Genomic DNA, 21,041 nt, shown 5'->3' on the forward strand with positions numbered 1-21,041 from the left:
GTCTGACCTGACTGAGGGACTTATTAGATTGGTCAGCCACAGTCTGACCTGACTGAGGGACTGATTAGATTGGTCAGCCACAGTCTGTAATGAGGGACTGATTAGATTGGTCAGCCACAGTCTGTCCTGAGGGACTGATTAGATTGGTCAGCCACAGTCTGTCCTACACAATATAACTGCTGTCCCCCCCTGCCCCCCCACAGAGACTCACAACCTGCCGAAGCAGCCCCCGCTGGCCCAGGCCATGGGCCAGGCCGCCCAGTGCCTCGCCATCATGGCTCGATCTGGCAGCGGCTCCTGCGCCTTTGCCTCTGTGGACGATTACCTGCACTAGCCCCGTGTACACACACACACACACACACACACACACACACACACACACACACACGCGCGCGCTCGCACACACACATTCTCTCACACTCTTAGGCACCGCCCAGAAATAGCCCTGCATGAGGAGCTGAGGGGAGACGCTTCTCTGACAGATGATTAGAAAGTTAATTATCTCACTAGTTTAGTGTTGTGCTTTTACAGACTGACGTGGAAACCACACGGGGGGGGGGGGAGGGGTGGCTAGTGCGGGCTGTTTTTGGGTGGGGCCCTAGGGTGCAAACACACACCACATAAACGCCCCCATCCCCCCCCCCACCTCCCTATTCATTCTATACATGGATTACACCTCCTTGGCTTGTCTCATAACTCCCCCCCAGCTATTCTGCATCATGACAGCGGGGAGGCTAGAGCCAAGAGTAGCCAACTTGAAAATACTTTACCCCAAAAACTTAAGAGCGCAGAACTCATGTGGACTCACCACAACTCCCCAGCCCTAAGCATTTAGGGGCGGGCAGACAGGCAAAACCCTGGTCAAGCAAAAAAAAAAAAAAAGTCTAGCAAATGTCATGGCCGACGGGGTCCCTGTAAACACACACAACACACCCAGACAAGCAAACGCACAGGCCGATACCGAAAACAGGATTGCAAACATTTCCCACGCATTCAGAGTCCATTTCCACCGAGCGCGCCAACTCCGGCCCACGCAAGACTCCCGGCGCCAAGAGCCAGCCCGCCTCCCCCCGTGACTTCAGGACATCGGCGGACATTTTGTGTGACGCATGTGGACCGACTTTGAAGAAGCCAGAGAGAATCTACAGTCTCGACTTAACGTCTTTCTTTTCCTCCCGTTTTTAATCTTTGTTTTTCTTTTTGCAGAGTGCGGGGGGGGGGAGGGGTGGTTACCTGGCTCTTGTTTTTTGTTTTTCCGGGTTTACGCGGCATGGTGCAGATGATGATTATTATTATTATTCTAATTATCATTATATTAATTAATTATTGTTACTTGCATTCACAGTATATTTGTTGAGCGCCAGCGAGAGCAAGTTCCACCAACATATAATAAAGGTCCCGATCCCACCGATCATTACCAGTGACCAGTGTGTGTACATGTTAACGTTTATATATGAATTTAACAAAAAGGAATTATATCAATAGAGCAAGATATTTAGTTATCAAAAGAAACAAAATGATTGAAAAAGAAAAAAAACACCCCAATCCTGCTTTGTACCGATACCAGTGACCCCTGAATGTGTGCTGGTTGTTCTTAGGCTGTACAACTTCTGAAGTTGTCCTTTCTGTTGATTCCAGGGTTCCTGCACAGAATTTCTCAAGTCTGTCAAAAACTATGGAGAAAAAAAAACGTGTTCAGTTCTGAAACACGGGAGTTCCCATTTGAAGTAGTTGTAGACGTACGTTTATATTTCACATCTAGTGGTGTTGGCTCTTTGATGTCAAGAATAATCCTCAGCCACTATCAGCAAACATATTGAATACCAACCAAAACCTTCAAATCCAGTCAACAAATGAAGTCTGGAATTTGAAATAGGAAATGTGTAGGAACCCTGCGATGACCTTTGACCCTGTTTTACTTGTCCCCCGAGCTGCACAGCAGGTTTGATGCAAACAATTTTATTTTCATATCGAACTCAGGAGCCAAATGTCCCAACCCCCCCCCCCACCACCACCACCACCACCCTTTGGTTTAGAATGCTAAGACCGGACCCAGCGGTCGAACCCGGGCCTTGACTTTCAAGCGAATGCGTTTCTGAGTGGTGCCACGGTGGCCTTTTCAAACTTGAACTTGGACCAGAAACACGTGATGGCGCTGACGTCAGGCCAGCGACGCCTCTCTAAATTACTGTTGCATTTGATTTACTTTTGGAATGGCATCACCCAAATGTATTGGTAGCCCGGACTTGGGTTACACTTGTATAATTAACGCTGGCCCGAACTCGAGGGTCAGAAGCAGAGGTCTGCACGGGCCTGGAAATCACACCCGAGCCCACATTCTCTCTGAGCAGAACGAGCCCTACCTGACCCGAGCCAGAATTTTATTAGATTTTTTGTTTTTAAACAGGCCCTACCCGCCCCATACCCAACATGGGCCGGTCTCGGGTCGGGGTAGCGGACCTCTCTAGTCAGAAGCTAGCTCCCCTTTAAAGCCCAGCCTTGACTGTGTTTTGCTCTTGCTGTCTATCTTCTAACGCTGCTGTTGAAATGGCATTCAGGTATGAAAAGTGCTCACGTCTGCTTGTCCTAAACTAGCTATAAGAAACGACGGCGTCCACCCAGCGTCCCACACTCAGTTGTTACTGTTCCGTTTAGACGATCCTTCCCTGGCCTCAGACTTCTCGCTGCTCAATGCGTTGAAGGGGGAGAAAAGGCATAAAGAGAAGAAAAACATCCAGTATTGTCAACTGCACTGTGGCTAGCACATTTACAGAATAAAGAACCAAATACTTTAAGAAGGCACCGTCGCAGCTGTATGTATGTGTTACACCTGTGTTACGCCTGTGTGTTGGTGCCACTCAGGAGGAGCAGGAAGGCCGATGCAAAGCGTTGGCGCCATCTCGAGTTTAGCCGGCCGGCAGTCTGGAGTCGCTTGGTGGAACGGAGCTTTTCTGTACCTTGGTTTTTGATCACAAGCGGCATCGTTTAGAAAACTAGTCTGTTGTCTCTTTATGAGTAAGGTCTGAAACCTATGCATGCCATAGTAAAGTGGTGGTAAGATCAAGTTAGATGTCTTCTTTTATTTTTGTTTTCCTTTTAGCCAGTTCACAGTGTATAAGGAAGATGTCAACCAGTACGTTGTCCACTGCTGACTTTTTTTGGAGAAAAAAAATGTGCAATTTGTGTGAGGGTGAAAAGATTTCTATTAAAAACAACAAATGATGGCACGTGTCTGGATGCTGCGTACGGCCTGAGGCTCATGCTGAATTCAGGTGCTCCTCGGATGGTCCGGTTTTCCAGCTGGCAACGCATTCTGACATTTGTGTGTTCGTGTGGAAGCTAAATCGGGATTAATGCCAATGGGTAACTTTTCTAACTGATCTAGCCCACTCTACATGGACGGCAACTAAAGGTAATACCATATTACAAATGACGTGAGCAAAATAAAGCGTTTATTGCCATCAACAAAGCATCTACTTTTGTCTGCCATGTTTCTGCCTCTCTAGTTTCTGCATGAAGTCCACAACTCGTGTACCAAACCTTCCGCAAAGTTGCTGTTCCAACTTCACATGAATTTTCCCAGTCTGGGATGTAATTTTTCCGATGACTCACGACAGCACATGAATGCAGCATCGGGCTGAATCTGTCTATCAGAGAGAACGCACCAATCAATGACGTTTGTCAGACTTTCCAATTTGTAAAGCGATCAGTAAACCAACTGAGGCACCGAGTTCAACAAGGTTTAATTCTAATTAATCAAAGTGTTTTTCTTTCTCATTCAGAACACAACAAACAACGTTGCACATCTTGAACTTGAAAGGAGAAGCCTACACTTAAGCATTGAACACGGTTTAAACAGAAATAAATATTGAGGATGTGCCTTTAACAGATCAAAGTATATAGAGAGGAACGTTTAGGAGACGTGTGAATGTGAAGCTCACCTGTACATTTGAAGCAGGGCTGGCAATTTATTTTTCCTGGGGGAAATATTATCATGCCGTAACCTCCAATTTTATCACTAGGTCTCTTTTTTTAGCCTAAGTAAAATGGTGTGGTTTGCAGTGTTGGGGAGTAGTTAACTACATGTAGTTGAACTACATATTGCAGTAACTTGCTGGTAGTTCAACTACATTCATATTTGTGTAGTGAGTCAAGTAGTTCAACTGCTTTTTGGGCATTTTTTGTAGTTTAACTACTCAAACTACAATTTTTGGCAATACAATTAAATTGATATATATATATATATATACCATCAAAAAAAAATTATATCATGGAAATACCATGGATGACCGTGGGCTTCAGTGGATTGTCAAGCAAAGACGATTAAAAAATTTGGCGGAGATTCAGAGGGAGTGGACTGAGGCTGGAGTCAGTCATAACTGAGAAGTAACTGCTGATTTTCTTCACACTATTCTAATTTCTTGAAATACTGTTTTGGGGGTTTTCTGGAGCTGTAGGCCAAAATTATGAAAAATGAAACAAAGGCTAGAAATATTTCACTTTGTGTGATGAATCTATAATCTATTAAAGTTTCACTTTTTGAAAGGAATTATGGAGAAAAAAAACTTCCATGATATTATTTTTTTGGAAAGGATCCTGTATATGTATATATAAATAAAACCATATAAACATTTTATCTCTATGGGATATAGATGTGATAGAGATATATCTCTATGGGATATAGATGTGATAGAGATAGACACTGTCGATCTCTATGGGATATAAAGGTAGGTAAAGGTAAAGTCCCACTGATTGTCACACAATGTGAAATTTGTTCTCCGCATTTGACCCATCCCCTGGGGGAGATGTGCGCCGTGCTCGGGAATCATATGGTGATCTAACCCCCCAATTCCAACCCTTTGATGCTGAGTGCCAAGCAGGAGGCAATGGGTCCCATTTTTATAGTCTTTGGTATATAATTTGGCCGGGGATCGAACTCACAACCTCCCAGTCTCAGGGCGTACACTCAGACCACAAGGCCACTGAGCTGGTAAGATGATATAGATGTGAGAGATATATATCTATGGTATATAGATGGGATAGAGATAAAAACAAAACCCAGATTAATTTACAACAAAAAATATAACATTGAATATATAGGGTGTCAGCTATTTCAATAAACTCAACTGGCATATTTTTTGCTGGCATGTGCCTTTTTCGTAGGCTATTATATTTTATTTCATATCACACATGTACATTGTCAATTTAATGCTTTTCTTTTAAAGTAGTTTGTACTTTTTCTGTGTAGCTTGTATGGTTTCCTACACTACATTTTCCGCAGGCTAACTTTGCTGTAGTTCAAACTACTTCCATGGTCAAGTAGTTGTTAGCTTCCTAAGCTATGCTTTCAAAGTAGCTTCCCCAACACTGGTTTGTCTTAGAACTCCCGGGAAAAACAGAACCATCATGAGGGGCCCGTTTTGGCCCCCGGCCCGCATAATGCCCAGGTCTGTCTCTCTTTGTTCAGTCACTTTTTGTGAATAAATGGAGGCTAAAACAAACTAAAAGTAGCAGTAAAAGCATTGATTCATACGGTACTTTTACCAAGTAAATACCTGAGTGGCCCTTTATCAGCCCAATATTTACACAAGAAGAACAGAATGGAAGATCTGGATCAGCAGTCCTGGGGCCTGTACTACAAAGCAAGATTAGTGGTTTAGCGAGGTAACTTCAGGTTTAAACCTGGTTTAGCCGTACTACAAAGCAAGTTAACTTCTTACCGACATATATTTCCATAGCAACTTATGCTTCACACTTAACCTGGTCCGCAGCAGGTTAAGTTGCAAGGATAAGATTAGACCTTAAATACACCGCCCACGAACCAATCGAATCAGCAGTTTGGAAAAATGGCCAACCCCTTTCTGGATGAGTTCCCCATCTAGGAAGGAGCACAAATTGTAATGTTGAATTAATCAAGGACGAATAATTTAATTAAGCCCTACTTACCACTTTGGAATAGGTTTTTATATATTCATTTTTGTGCTCTCAAATAGCCTAGATACGTTGTTTGACCCCGCTGATCGATTGCAGCTGAATAGTGAGTGGAGAAATATCACTAAACCGGCATAAAAAGGTTACAAATGTCTCCAAAGCGCACGGTGCCGTGTGCACAACGGAGCTGAGACTGACGTTGGGTTGGAATTTAAATGGTCATAGCCTACATGCTAGAATAGCCTACTACATCTAAGCAATTTAATATGGGATCACCTGCACATATCATCATCATGATGAATCATCTTAATCATATTAAGATGATTCATATCTAGGCTACTCCTGCATTTTGCAGCTGCAACTGTGTTGCTTTTGGCCTGTATGATGTGATTGAACTTCATATTTCCAGCATCATTATATGAAATATGGAGATATGCGACTCTGCTGACAATAGCCTATATATGTGACCACAAAATAGGCTATTTTTTATAGGCCTAAATGAAATCTATGCACGCACGTACCGTGTCGATTCAGTTCAGAAGCATTTTTTTATTTTATTATCTCTTTTTTTTATTGCTTAGCCTATAGGAATTATTCAATCAAATAATAATAATAATAATTATCTCATGATGTGTTTAGTCGCACAGTGCGACTAAACACATCATGAGATCATTATTATTCATTGAGCCTAAATGGTCTATACATACGGATTTTGGACTGAGATAGATTACACATTGCTTCCACAAAAGACTGTAGATAGAGAGCTGTAGATAGCCTACGAAACCGCTCTTCAAATAAATTACTGGTGTGGATAAAAGTGGTCACTTTAGACAGTCATTCGGGAACAGTAATAATATCCAACGCAATTTGTATTTGCGGTTTCATTCAATGAGGAAATAGGCGTGTCTGGCGCTGTCAGAGTTGGAGCAGTCCATATTGCACTGTGATTGGCAGTTGTTAAAAACCAAGCCTCTTTTGCGGGCACGAGCTCCAGTGCACGGGCATTTTCATGTGCACAAGCTCCCAGCTAGATTAGAAAAACCTGGTTCGAGTTAACGAGTGGCAATCGACGTTCGTAGTACAAGTTAACTACAATCGAGCTGATCTGGTTTAGACAAACCAGATCAAGGGACAGATCCTGGATCTTCTTATCCAACATTCGTAGTACAGGCCCCTGGAGTAGGAAAGGTAATGGTTAAACTTTATTTTGAATAGAATAGAGATCCAAAGTCACACCCACTTCCGGGTTAGGCATGCGAACCAAGGGATTTCATTTGACATTTTTTCTCCATATACATTTTGTAAAATGCTTATAAAAATAGTTTTTGAGCAATTGAGCTATATTTACACTCAGGAGAGATATAACATTTCACTGTGACCAAAAAATAAATAAACTTTGGTCTGAGTGACATGTTCTATGCAGGGCTCCTACACATTTTCCATTTCAAAATACCAGACTTCTGTCAGACCATATTTGACATCTGAGGCGTTTGTGTTAACAAGTGGTGGGGACATGTCTCCATTGTAAATGACACCTATGGCCACACCACAATTGAGAGGTTTTGGTTTGCGCCTCAGTGAAAGCTTGGAGTTTGAAGAACTCTGACAGAAATGACTTGACCTTGTGAGACTCAGTGGCTCACAGAGTTTTGACAGCTGAATGACAGTTTTGAAGTTGTGGGTTCGAGCCTCAGTCAGTCGTGGAGAGTTTTGAAAGTGGACACCCAGACGAAAGACTGAAAAGCTCTGAGAAAAACCTGTTTTAAGGAGTGTTACCCAGTGGTGCAGTTTGATTGCTGCCCACCAGTATTGAGCCTGTGGGTTCAAGCCTCAGGGGCACTTTACATGAGGACGGTTTCCTATGGTGACGGGGAATTATTTGATCGTTAGTGCCTCCCTTTTAGATGGCTACGGCGAATTCGCGCTTAGGAAACAACACATTTTGAAACCACCCTCCATGTAATCGCTTTGGAACGGCACATTTCAGAAACTCTGACGTGCCTGCACACGCGACACACGCGATTACGCCATAGCCGTGCGCGAGTTGGCAACCAAATAAAACGTCGGTATGAATGAAGTTTGGCAACATTCAGAATTAAGCTACACTGCGGCCAACTGGAGTTACATGTTCATAACGTTACTGCTGCGAGGAGCCGATGGCTGTACCCGGTCGGCATTTAATGTTAGTTACAAAAGCACGTCGACAGTGTTTTCTCACTGCCAGTAGCCTAACTGCAGTAGGGTTTGACAGATAGCACACTCAGCACTCCCGGGCCTCGCTGCTCGTTAAAGATGTCCAATAGGCGTTATTCTGATAAACTGGTCACATATATGTTACATTCTCACCCAACAAATATTAAAACTTTAAAACAGTTTGGGTTTTTTTTTAGCTTGAAAAAAGCTTTTTGGCAAGTCTAAATGACTGCGGAAAGCGTACTCTACTTCAGTGTTTAAAACCGGAAAGACGATTACGAAATTACGTCATGCAGAAGCGTCCTTGTATGGGCAAAGAATAAGGTGATCACACTGCCACCTAGCGACCTGGCATGTACATTACGTCGTTTTAAAAATTTAACAGCGCTCATGTAAACAGGGAGAAGGTGTGAAGGAAAAGGTGTGAAGGAAACGCTATTGTGTCGTTTCTTCCAGAAACTGTCCTCGTGTAAAGGGCCCCTCAGTCAGTTTTGAGGTTGTGGGTTCGAGCCTCATTCAGGGGGCCGTTACCGAATCCACATAGTATCAAAATAAATGTTATTATGTAAATTCAACCATGTTGTTACTTGTTTAATAGTGAGAAATTTTACATGGTAAGTTTCATTAACATGTATTTTTTTTACACAAGAATTGATTGATAACATACTTTCTTGTCAGATAAGACAAATATCCCCCCAAAACCTCCCAGGTCTGGATTAGTGGAAGTTATACAGCACAGATTATAAACCAGTAGTTTAACTGTCTTTCTAAACGGAATCAAAATCACATTTCATCGTACAACAGGTGAAATTAATCTCTGTGTAAGATTTGTGTTTCTACATAGAACCTGGCCACACTGACCTGATTGGCTGATTCTTAGTGAAAATGCCCTTCGGCGAAGAGAACGCTTGAGATCCCATTACAGAAAACTAGAACATTTTCAATGGATCCTGAAAGCATAAATAAGCCTGGTAAGATAAGCAGAGTGTTTGTGATACTCGCTCCATGTAAGTTCAGTGTGCGGGCTGAGCTGTGAGTGTGCCGTGTTCAGAGCGGTCCGGGTGGAGGGTTGTGAGTTGGAACCCTTCTGTCCGTCCCGTCAGCTGGAGGGAATCTGCTGCTTGTGGATCCACCTCTTCTTCAGCTTCTCTGCTTTGGCTTTTTCCTTGGAGGCTAGGGGGTCAAACAGCAGAGGGCAGCGTTGGAGATCACTCTCAGGTAACAAGTGAAGAAAGAATAGAAGAACTTTGAAGGCAAACAATTTTAAATTGAAGCTGCGGATATTCAATATATTTAAAATTTGACTATTGTTATGCTAAACATTTACAGGGTATATGCAGCAATCCTGAGGTTAAATTCAAGACTTTTTCAAGACCCTTCCAATAAATTTCAAGACCCCATCGCCACTTCGAGCTGTGACCGATTACATCAGCGACACACCTTTAACTAACACATACTATAGAGTTTGAGTTTAACTTCTATGCACTGTATCAATACAACAGAATTCAGATAGGCCGGGAAGGAATCAAGCTCAAGAGAATACATTGAGTGACTAACCCAAAGGCAAGGTTTATTTCAACTTAAACATATATATAAAGTATATTTTTAACAATAACATGCTCGCTCACTCACTCACACATGCACAACAACAGTGTTTCCCTGAGGATCAATCTGGTGCACTCTGAAAGCTACCCACAGGTATTTTCACATCATCAAATCTGGCCCCCATTCAAAAAGGTTTGGACACTCTTGCCATATACAGTCTCATATCACAATATTGATATACAATCGATATATTGCCCACCCGTAATATTGAGTGCCAGAATCAACCTCCCAATAGATTTCATTGATTATCAATCACTGCTTTCAACGTCTTTCTGATATAATTGTTTTATTTTTACAACCAGATCACCCTATTAAATAAACAGCATCATGACTCAATAACGTTACTTGGCAGAGGGTCGCTCGTACTGAGCACATTTCCTCGTCAAACTGATGGTGAAAAATGTTTGCTGTCACAAAATAAAAATCGTTTGACGACTTATTTGAGGGAGTGTATTTATGTTATCGATCACATTTGCTACCTGTTGCTCTTTGAAGTCGCGATGTTTGTCGGCGTTTGGTCGGCTCCCTTCGCCAGTTCGCCTCCGCACTTTTAAACAGTGTTTACAGACGGGCTATGTAGTGTCCATCCCTGTCAGCAACGTAATGTAAGCAAAATAACTCAATATTTAGCTCTCTAGACCGGATAAGACCGCATGCGCTCACAGCAGCCATGTTTGTTGTGTTGAAGCAAGCACTGATTGAGTGAAGGTGAGGAGGGGGGGATGCCCACGACACACCCACACGGACACACTGTCACATGCATGTAACGTTACATTATTTTTTTGAAAAGAACGCAAATTATTTTTAACTCAGCGTAAATGAACCGTATGAACGTCATGAAAACATCTATTCACATCGAAAAAATAACACATTTAAAGGGTCTTGAATTTGAAATCCACATAAGACTTTTCAAGGGTCTTGATTTTCCCTAAATTGAATTCCCAACTTTCAAGACTTTTCAAGACCCCGCGGATACCCTGAATTAGGAATATTCAGGTTTCCCCCCTGTGATGCAGCACAAGGTCAGACAAAATGGCTTTCTGAGTGCATCCTGCTTCCTTAGTGATGTATTTCCTCTTCAAAGGATGGTGGGATGGGACGTAACGCGAAAAGTCTAAACCAATGGGAGATCAGTTAGGCAGAAGAAGGCAGTTTTATAGTTTTTTTATTGACTTAAGTGTTTTATTTCTCATGAGGATGTAACCAAATTTTTGTTTTTCAAGAAGGGGACATCAAAACTATTTTTTTTTACTTATTTATTATATTATTAACAAGGTTCCTACACATTTTCCATTTCAACATGGTATCCATTCCCAGACTAAAATGTCCACACAGACTTCCCTGTAGATATTTCAGACCATATTTGAGTACGTAAGTGTGTCACTTTGTGTTAAAAGGTGGTGGGGAGTGGACATGTCCCCATTGTGAAAGACATCTATGGTCACACCACAGTTTGGAGGGATCAGTCAGTCAGTCAAAGAGCTCAAACTGTTTCACTCACCCCAGTCTGTCTCCAGTCAGAGAGCTCAAACTGTTTCACTCACCCCAGTCTGTCTCCAGTCAGAGAGCTCAAACTGTTTCACTCACCCCAGTCTGTCTCCAGAGCTCAAACTGTTTCACTCACCCCAGTCTGTCTCCAGAGCTCAAACTGTTTCACTCACCCCAGTCTGTCTCCAGTCAGAGAGCTCAAACTGTTTCACTCACCTCAGTCTGTCTCCAGTCAGAGCTCAAACTGTTTCACTCACCCCAGTCTGTCTCCAGAGCTCAAACTGTTTCACTCACCCCAGTCTGTCTCCAGAGCTCAAACTGTTTGACTCACCCCAGTCTGTCTCCAGAGCTCAAACTGTTTCACTCACCCCAGTCTGTCTCCAGTCAGAGAGCTCAAACTGTTTCACTCACCCCAGTCTGTCTCCAGTCAGAGAGCTCAAACTGTTTCACTCACCCCAGTCTGTCTCCAGTCAGAGCTCAAACTGTTTCACTCACCCCAGTCTGTCTCCAGTCAGAGAGCTCAAACTGTTTCACTCACCCCAGTCTGTCTCCAGTCAGAGCTCAAACTGTTTCACTCACCCCAGTCTGTCTCCAGTCAGAGCTCAAGCTGTTTCACTCACCCCAGTCTGTCTCCAGTCAGAGCTCAAACTGTTTCACTCACCCCAGTCTGTCTCCAGTCAGGGCTCAAACTGTTTCACTCACCCCAGTCTGTCTCCAGTCAGAGCTCAAACTGTTTCACTCACCCCAGTCTGTCTCCAGTCAGAGTTCAAACTGTTTCACTCACCCCAGTCTGTCTCCAGTCAGAGTTCAAACTGTTTCACTCACCCCAGTCTGTCTCCAGTCAGAGAGCTCAAACTGTTTCACTCACCCCAGTCTGTCTCCAGTCAGAGAGCTCAAACTGTTTCACTCACCCCAGTCTGTCTCCAGTCAGAGCTCAAACTGTTTCACTCACCCCAGTCTGTCTCCAGTCAGAGCTCAAACTGTTTCACTCACCCCAGTCTGTCTCCAGTCAGAGAGCTCAAACTGTTTCACCCACCCCAGTCTGTCTCCAGTCAGAGCTCAAACTGTTTCACTCACCACAGTCTGTCTCCAGTCAGAGCTCAAACTGTTTCACTCACCCCAGTCTGTCTCCAGTCAGAGTTCAAACTGTTTCACTCACCCCAGTCTGTCTCCAGTCAGAGTTCAAACTGTTTCACTCACCCCAGTCTGTCTCCAGTCAGAGAGCTCAAACTGTTTCACTCACCCCAGTCTGTCTCCAGTCAGAGAGCTCAAACTGTTTCACTCACCCCAGTCTGTCTCCAGTCAGAGCTCAAACTGTTTCACTCACCCCAGTCTGTCTCCAGTCAGAGCTCAAACTGTTTCACTCACCCCAGTCTGTCTCCAGTCAGAGCTCAAACTGTTTCACTCACCCTAGTCTGTCTCCAGTCAGAGCTCAAACTGTTTCACTCACCCCAGTCTGTCTCCAGTCAGAGCTCAAACTGTTTTACTCACCCCAGTCTGTCTCCAGTCAGAGCTCAAACTGTTTCACTCACCCCAGTCTGTCTCCAGTCAGAGCTCAAACTGTTTCACTCACCCCAGTCTGTCTCCAGTCAGAGCTCAAACTGTTTCACTCACCCCAGTCTGTCTCCAGTCAGAGAGCTCAAACTGTTTCACTCACCCCAGTCTGTCTCCAGTCAGAGCTCAAACTGTTTCACTCACCCCAGTCTGTCTCCAGTCAGAGCTCAAACTGTTTCACTCACCCCAGTCTGTCTCCAGTCAGAGAGCTCAAACTGTTTCACTCACCCCAGTCTGTCTCCAGTCAGAGCTCAAACTGTTTCACTCACCCGTCTGTCTCCAGTCAGAGAGCTCAAACTGTTTCACTCACCCCAGTCTGTCTCCAGTCAGAGCTCAAACTGTTTCACTCACCCCAGTCTGTCTCCAGTCAGAGCTCAAACTGTTTCACTCACCCCAGTCTTTCTTGACAAACTGCACGGCCGCGCTCTTATTCTTGCCCGTCTTGTTGTGAAGAGAAAGAAGCTCGTTACCTAAAAGCAGAGGAAAGAATGAGCTGTGGTTCCTGTTCAGCCTGATAACAGATCCACATATCAATAGGCAGACAGGGTGATGATGTAGGCTAGGGATGGGCATTTTGAATCAATTTCCATAATCGAAATTCGGGAAAATGAACGATCGATTATCGATTATATTAATCATATATTTTTTAATATATATATATATATATATTTTTTTTTTATTCTTATTTTTTCTTTTACAAAATGCCTATGTGCAAAGCGCTTTTCAATCCGCCCGGTAATGGTGCTCCGTGAGGAAAGCTCATACGCAGGCTCAATCACATTGATCAGGCGTTGAAAACCGTTGCCCTCAACGATGTGTATGGGCAGCATATCCGTCTCGATGAGGTTGCAGACAGCCTGGGTGATCTTTTCTGCACGCCGGCCATCACATCTCCTCGTCACTAATTATAACACCGAAGTGATGGTGGGCTGAGAGGACGAGGCGCCTTCCTCGTTAATCAGGCTTGGATGTACGATGTTCAAGTGGTGAATCATTGGCGTCTTAGCTGTGTTGTACCAACACTACTAACTACTTATAAACGGCATCACAGTTCTTGCAATGAACAATGTCGTCTTTTAACTCGAAATGGTCCCACACAAAACTTCGCTTCATTTCCTCGTCTGGGTGAGTGCTGACTCAGCTGATAATGTACTGTTGCTGTTCTCACCCTCAATGTTCTCACCGCAGCCCGTTTAGACCACGCCCATAACCCCACCCAGAGGTGTTCTGTTCAGTTTTCTCTGTCTCATAGTCCCATTGCGCCCACGTAGTGAAATCCAATCTTATCGTTTCAGCACATGTAGGCCTATTTAATTTTATTTAAACAAATATCTATAAAAAAATCTAAAAAAATCACATGATCGAATCAATTCCTTAACGATCAATTATCGATTTTCGATTATTGATGAACATCCCTAATGTAGGTATGTCTCATAGGCAGACAGGCAGGGCCGATTTTACACTTCATGGGCCCTGGGGCTATTCATCTCTGCAGGGCCCCGTTGGGCGCCGCCGGAAAAATTTTGAGTGTTTTCTTTTAACCTTTTTTAGCCGTATTTAAAGGAATATCTCATTTTAAATCAACATTAGGATTATACTGTTGTGATGTCATTATTCAGTATCTTCTCCTTTTCTCACTAACTTTCATGTCACCACCTGCTCTCCTGTCAGCATTCTAACTTACAAACACAAACTGTAGGTTTAGCCATCATGTTCTTTCATAAACAGCCTGATTGGAAAGAAAACATTGCCACTGAGATGTCACAACAAGCACTTTTATTATTATTATTTAGTATTTATTATTGCTGTTATTATTACAGTGCACACACACATGGTTATTCAATTATTGCAAAAAAAAAAATGGAAAAAAAATTATTGCAAAAAAAAAAAAAAGGGGCCCTTGATGTCCCGGGCCCCGGGGCTTCAGCCCCGGTAAGCCTGTTGGTAAAATCGGCCCTGCAGACAGGGTGATGATGTAGGCATGTCTCATAGGCAGACAGCAGAGCCCCAGGTGAGAGGGATGCTCAGCGGACAGACGGACTTCACTGTAGCAAAGCTCAAATTGAGACAGATCATCATCCTGAAGACTACTGCCACAGAGTGTAGCTTGCAATGCAGACCACATTTTAGTTGGTTGACATTTGACCAAAACCCTTCTTTCAGTATTCAGACCACGCTTTAGTTTGACATATTACCAAAACTGAATGTGAATGGACCATCCTCCTTACTTGTGGTTCTGCCGCTTCCCACTCCGTAGAGTCTGGACTGGAGGAAATCCATGGCTGCCCTCTGCTGGCAGGAGGCCGCGGGCTGCTCCTTCACTGTCGTCACCGTGTAGTTTCCCTTCAGACTGACAGGGGTTCAGAGGGTACAGTTCAGTCAGGGGTTCACATCTAGGTTTAGTCACCATTTGAGTGAAAAGGGATGTAGTTTGTGCCCAGAAATAGTAAGTTAGAAAGTTAACCATGTAGCATTAATCTCTTTCAAGCAGAATAATTTTCAACGGACTTGTAAAACCGCATGTTTTTTAGATATTTTCCCCACATAATAAATAAATTGTCAGCATCAGCATCTTCAAAAATAAGATCTAAACACTAAAGCACTGGGCAGGGCAATATGGACCAAAAATCATCATATTTTTACGCAATATATCTCTGTATTTTCTACAAAGTGGGCTAAATGTTCAGTTCTAAGTCAAAGCCACATGTGAGATGTCACAAGCACTTTTATTAAAACAAGACTGATCAAAACAAAATGCAAAGACAGGCTAATATGTACAAAATCAAATAATATCGCAATATTTTTGACCAAATACCTTGATATTGATATTGCGACAATATTGTAGGGTGCTTTCACAAAATATTTACACAATTAGATTTGATAAATAATCATCAGTAATATGGATATAATGACTACGTGGGTAAATGGAAACGTTTAGAACAAGTCTGGTAAGTTGAGAAAATTACATCACTTTACTGTAAGATGAGGAAAAGACAACAGCTATGCCATGATATTCAAAATCTAATACTGTTCCATAAAGATAGCAGATATCCAAAATAAAAGTCTGTATCTATCTAATCTCATAGCACGATATGGATATATGTCCCGGCCAAACTCGTAGGAAGGAAGCTTGGCTGACTCATGATGCAACAGGCTTGCAATTTTCTACTATTGAAGACGGCCAGTTGCCAGCAGGCAGTAGGGTTGGGTATTGGCAAGGACCTCACGATACGATACGTATCACGATACATGGGTCGCGATACGATTGTATCACGATACATTGCAATACAATACATATTGCGATGTATTGCAATACTCTAGACAATTTACTCAAAATTAAATAATAGAGCTAAAGATACAACACACTGTGTACAACCCAGGTAGTGTAATAATATGTACGTCACTTTATACTGATAAGTTAGTGGACAAATTTAGTCAAAACTACCAAGTGTTGAGTGTGTTACTGAACGCATCGATATGGGAAATATTGATACAGTATCGATTAGGGGTGGGAATCACCAGATGCAGAGGCCTGGCATGGCATGGCCTGCAATTTTTTATTTTTTTATATCGATCCAAGTATCGATACAGTGTCGGGAAATAAAATATCGCGATATATTGCCGTATCGATTATATTGCCCAGCCCTAGCAGGCAGATGACAGACCTCATATCCAGAGTGAATGTTTGCCGATATTGACGAAATAAAAACCATCATGAAAAAGTGGATTCACATACTTCCGGACGTTCGTCATTTCCCCGGGCCTGTCCTCCCTCCCCTCGTCTTCTTCGTCTGATCCGGCTGCCTCCTCCTCCTCTGAGCCACCGGCCTCTTCGTCTGCGTGACAGATGAAGAAGACATGACATGATAAGACATGATGCTCTTTATCTAGAAGATTATTATACTGAGCTCAATGTTCAAAATTAAGTGTGGAAGGGAAGCATCTTTACCTTGGTCTTCAGACAGTTTCTGTTTCCTGTAAAAAAGCAGAGTGAAAACACTGACCAATCGTTCTCATGAAGAGATTGAAGAGTACCAGGGTAAGAAAGGGCTGCAGATTGACTCAGTCCAGTAAACTTACTTTGAAGGAGCTGTATCGATTTCCTCCAAGACGTCGGCAGGCAAGAGTCGTCTTTTCTATGGGGAAGAAGCAAAGCTATGAAGCTAGCCCGCGCACACGGTGGCTTTATACCAAGAACACAACAAGCCTCAACACACATGGAAAACCCGTTTTTGATTGCTGCATATAGCATCAGTCCTTGCATCAGAAATTCAGATGACACATTTCAGGGTGGAAAAATTACAACTCATTATGGAAGCAACTCCAGTAAGAAGCTGCAACATGAGCAAATACAGACTGGGCCTTCAGAAGAGACAGAAAGTGATGTAGGCGTCGTCTCCGGAGCAGAGTCCCAGGTGAGAGGGATCCTCGGTGGAGAAACTACAGGACTTCACTGTAGCAAAGCTCAAATTGAGACAGATCATCGTCTTGAAGACTAACTGCCACAGAGTGTAGCTTGCAGACACTTTATTTTCCCCACAAACCAAACCCTTGGTTCACATGTATTTAGACCAGATGACGCCGTCAGCCAAATAACCATGTGATGGTGCAAACACACCAGACGCTGAAGCAACGAGGACACGCCGCAAAGCGCCTGGAATTTCATTTCGGCTCCCTTGTTAACAGTTTAGACTGTTCAGACCTGCAGAGACAGTTTCTGCGATTGTGTGCAGCCAGGCATGAAGTCAGTGCAAGGTGTGAACAGAGCGTTTCTGGTGTGAACAGCCAGGCTCCTGCTCAAGCTGAATTTGCACGCGGCCGTACTTTCACATCCAGTGTGTTTGCGGTGTGACGAGTCCATGTTAGGTTTCCAAATCTCATCTTGGAAGACAGTAAGTTGAAGTGTTATGTTTGTTCATAGTTTAACAGTTCACTTTCCAGTGATGTATTAAGTTCACACTCCAAATAATTTGGTTTGATTGCACATATGCAACGACACCACCAAGTTGATGAAGTTTTAAAAATGGACTGTGGACTCATGGTTAAATAAAGACTGGGCTTTGACAATTTCAGTTTAACATGATTTACACAGGGATAGTTAAAGGATGGCTTTAACGATAATCAACCCACTTTGTATCATATATAATCTTGGTAATATACAGTAAGCACATGGGCAATGTTTACCTTCACTCTCAGTTTACCTCACAGAGAAAAAGGCTCCCTTTCTCTGCTTGCAGAAACTCCACCCCCGCCAGCTGCAAGTCATTAAGGCTCGATGTGATTCTCCGTAGATGTGCACATATACTTCAAAAATAAAAATAAACAACAGCCGCCCTCGTTGCAGATTCAGCTTCTCGAGCAGAACTTCCGCAGCTCCGTTGTGATGCGCTGTGACGTAAAACAACGGAGCGCTTTGCCAGAAGAGGAAATGGGAGAAACTAAACACTGCCCATGTGCTTATATTACAGAGATTATTAATGATACAAAATGGGTTGATTATCGGTAAAGCCATCCTTTAACATGTTTTACAGTCTAGCCAGCATTTCCTACTTCTGAATGATGATGTCGACTGGTAGAGTCCTTTCTCAGCACAATCCATGCTGCTCTTCATAGTAGCTCTGCAGAGTTGGGCAAAAACGAATACAAGGTCAATGGGGTCACGCTCCTGTATGTACAAGCTGACTGAAGCTCACTGAAATGTCCTCCACAGTCACACAAAGTACATTTCAGTCAGCGTGTACAGACAGGAGCGTGACCCCATGGACCTTGCTTTCCTTTGCCCAACTTTCCAGAGCTACTATGAGGAACAGCATGGATTGTGCTGAGAAAGAACTCTTCCAATCAGCGTCATCATTGGTAAATAGCAAATAGGGCTAGACATTAATGTGAACTATCCCTTTAAGATGCTTTACACATCACTTGGAGCATTTTGGCAAAAACATCTGATCCACCAAGGAGCACTTACACCTAAATGTATCACCTTGCTGTTTTATTTAATGGAAGGAGATCATGTGACCAACAGGAAAATCATCTGTAACTGGTCAAATGTTACTGATATAGAGGCAAAGTGAACGTCACTTCCTGCTTCAGCACTGTACCAGAGATTTTCTTCCGCAATTCATTTTCCCATAGACATTTCGTAAAATGCTTATAAAAAATGTTTTACTTGGTCAAACCAAACGGTTCAGCTATATTTAGAAATCGGGAGAGACCATAGAACATTTCACTCGGACCAAAACTTAAAAAAACAACACCGAAAAAATATTTCCTTTAAACCCGCATTTTTTTACGTTTTGGTCTGAGTGAAATATTGTGCGATCTCTCCTGTTTCTAAATATATCTGAAACGTTTGGTTTGAACAAGTAAAGCTATTTTTATACGCATTTTACGAAATCTCTATGGGAAAATAAATGGCGGATGAAAATCTGTGGTACAGTGCTGAGCAGGAAGTGACGTTCCACTTTGGCTCTCTATATAAATTAAATACTGCTTGGTGTACTGCATGAGTGCCGAATTAAAGAGTGGATCCTAATGATTACTTAAAGGAGGAAGTCCTGCAGGCAACGAGTGCCCATAAGCAAGGCAGCAGTAGACTGACAGATCTTGGTGTGGCGTTTGCTCCATACAGGAGAGATGAATAGCAAGTATTGGCGTTGCAAGATTGTCTACAAAGTTTCTGTGACTTAGATCGGTTCAAAATAGATTTAGGAAAAATAGAGGATTTAATATCAACCAGTAAAAATAGACGTGCATAATTCATTCACAATAGTGCATAATTGAAGATATAATTATGCATATGATTTCATTCACAAAGGAAAAAAAATATGCTAATAATTTTGCACTGTGACCTTTAAGCACTTTGAATAGCTTGTGTGTAAGTATGAAATGAAATAAACTTGCCTTACAACAGGCCATGGTCTTTAACACACAAACATACCTTCTGTTCCTGAAACAGCTCCTGCCTCTTCCTCCTCTTTTCTTTCAACAGTTCCTTTTCCCTGCAAACATAATCAGTGTTGTTTCATTACCTTCATCAATGAGCCTACAGTGTCATGCCAAACTCAATTAAGAAAATACAAATTGATAAAATTTCAACTTTTGGAACATTAGCTACCATGGTCTGCAAGAGGTTTATTTGTAACTTATGCCGAAGTTAAGAGTGTCTTAAACCATTCAGAAAAAGTGTTCATCCTGATTTCATGATGTATGTATATGGGACAAGAAGCAAGAGCACATTTAAAATGATTTAACGACAGACTTTTGAATAGCCACATTTCACAGTGAGGTGGTAAAGCAGGAAGTAAAGCAGGTGTTTCAATAACATTAACGCCCTGGCACTGGAACACCTAATGGAATTGAACTCATCATTAATGGTATTGATTACACCTGCTTCACTTCCTGGCCTGCTTACCACCTCAAAACAGTTGCTGCCTGTGAAATGGGACCATTATTAGCCTTTTTCACTTCTCACCCACCCATTTTGTGTCTAAAATGCAGGAAGTAACACAGGTGCAAGCAAAACAGTAACGAGGGCCCTGGATCACCCAATGAATCGGAAGTTGGGAACCAATATTAATGTCCTGGTTGCACCTGTGTTACTTCCTGCCTTTTTAGACACAAGACGGGTGAATTGGGTGGGAAGTGAAAATGTCTCAGTTTGGAGCGAGCCTCTCTCATGTAATGCTACGTGAGCACGGCACGTTCTGGTGCTAGCAGCTAGCGTTAGCTAGTTGTGTTGCTAACATTACTGCTAACGTTACCTCCTGGCTCTGTCCAGCGCCTGCTTCATGGTCCGCAGAGCGGAATGCTTCGACTCTTCAAAAGTCACCTCCTCTGGCGCTTCGTCGTCGCTGGAGTCAGGCGCCATGCTGAAACCATCTGCCATGTCTTCACTGTGTGCTGGAGCTGCTTCCCCACGCTGCTGTTTCTTCTTCACCATGTTGACCCCATGTGTTGACCACATTGAATAGCAACACCTCACTATTTGGCGACGTGACGCTCTTGGGATGCGACCGCTGGGGAAAGTCTGCCATCTACTGGCAGATAAATGAAACACAGCGGCCCCTGTTACACTCGTCAAATAACGGGCTACTAGAATAAGATTATTGTGATGTCAAGAGTCCTGTATTCCACAAATATGACAAACATGTCTGAATTTGTTTATCAGGGCTGTACAAAATTAAAATGGAAAAGTAGTACACTATATCTTCCAGTGGGCTCAACATATCAAATTAAAAATAAAATGAATACGAAAAATATGAAATATTTTA

The 21,041-nt window shown here is 42.8% G+C and overlaps 2 protein-coding genes across 2 annotated transcripts in view; one reads left to right on the forward strand and one right to left on the reverse strand.

Moving 5' to 3' along the window:
* Positions 1-1,598, forward strand: part of ranbp9 (RAN binding protein 9) — a 44,625-nt gene extending 43,027 nt beyond the window's left edge. Inside the window, exon 14 of the mRNA XM_083653850.1 lies at positions 204-1,598. Within this exon, the coding sequence (XP_083509976.1) occupies positions 204-334 (131 nt within the window). The 3' untranslated portion in view covers positions 335-1,598. The remainder of the gene's footprint in view (positions 1-203) is intronic.
* A 7,131-nt stretch (positions 1,599-8,729) lies between these two features.
* On the reverse strand, positions 8,730-20,710 carry nol7 (nucleolar protein 7; the record flags this gene model as incomplete). Its single annotated transcript, XM_083653851.1, has 8 exons — positions 8,730-9,297; positions 13,164-13,241; positions 15,000-15,121; positions 16,508-16,607; positions 16,721-16,746; positions 16,852-16,907; positions 19,709-19,769; positions 20,532-20,710. The coding sequence occupies 8 exons, from the start codon at positions 20,708-20,710 to the stop codon at positions 9,224-9,226; spliced, it is 696 nt and encodes a 231-aa protein (XP_083509977.1). The 3' UTR covers positions 8,730-9,223.
* Positions 20,711-21,041: the final 331 nt, after the last annotated feature.

Source organism: Poromitra crassiceps (genome assembly GCF_964638095.1).
Source record: "Poromitra crassiceps genome assembly, chromosome: 17".
In the NCBI taxonomy this organism is placed as follows: domain Eukaryota; kingdom Metazoa; phylum Chordata; class Actinopteri; order Beryciformes; family Melamphaidae; genus Poromitra; species Poromitra crassiceps.